Here is a 773-nt window from a genome sequence, read left to right as displayed (position 1 = left end):
AAGCGCTCATCTGCTGAGTTGATGACCTCAGGATTCCGAATGGCCTGGCGAAACTCCTCAACAGTCAAACTGCCCGATTCGTCCTGAGAGTGGTATCGGACGGAGATGGGAGGGGTATTCACCTGGTCGGCCATTTTGAATATATCTCTCAAGTGAGCCAAGACTCGGGCCCTCTCCTTTTCCTGCTTCCTACGTATCTTATCATCATTCGTTCTGAGGTGAAGCTGAGGCATTCAAGGGTTGAGGCACTCTGGTCCGTACCGAGCAGTAGCAAGCGTGTCCTCCACGATGACCCCGACAACTAGATTCAAAAGGCCGAACGTAGTGATCATAATAAAGACGAGGAAAAAGATGACCATCAACGGCTCGTTGCTCACGACATGGCGAACGATGCCATCCGCCCAGTTCTCTAAGGTAATCACCTGCGGCATTCTGCGTTTGCAGCGCTTGGCTGCTATCGCTTCTATGGACGCCAGGCGGTGTAACTTACTTGGAATAGAGTATACATACTTCTCAGTACTGTGCCGAAGTACTCTTTATGGTCCCATCCTCCAGATGATATCATGTACCTTACATATAGCTTCAGAGACCCTAAGAGCTTCAGGTGGAAATCTCAAGATCCGCCAAGGAGCGCGTCAATGCGCACGCGTGCTGCATACATTTTCGAGGCCCGCGCCTCCGACAAGGAGCATGTGGCCACAATGAGGAAGCCCTCTACCTACGGTCCGTAGGTAGCAGTATCTTGTCCAATTTGCAATGTAGTGAAAATAGCG

General features: G+C 50.8%; 1 protein-coding gene across 1 annotated transcript; it reads right to left on the bottom strand.

The window, feature by feature from the left end:
• Window positions 1-233: 233 nt before the first annotated feature.
• Window positions 234-565, bottom strand: Pmar_PMAR028600 (hypothetical protein; the record flags this gene model as incomplete). The annotated part of the gene is made up of 2 exons (XM_002764380.1): window positions 234-422; window positions 491-565. The coding sequence occupies 2 exons, from the start codon at window positions 563-565 to the stop codon at window positions 234-236; spliced, it is 264 nt and encodes an 87-aa protein (XP_002764426.1).
• Between the last annotated feature and the right edge of the window lie 208 nt (window positions 566-773).

This window comes from Perkinsus marinus (assembly GCF_000006405.1).
Source record: "Perkinsus marinus ATCC 50983 genomic scaffold scf_1104296977804, whole genome shotgun sequence".
Classification (NCBI taxonomy): domain Eukaryota; phylum Perkinsozoa; order Perkinsida; family Perkinsidae; genus Perkinsus; species Perkinsus marinus.
Note: the sequence above shows the minus strand (reverse complement) of the source record. Positions and strands in the feature narration are given on the sequence as shown.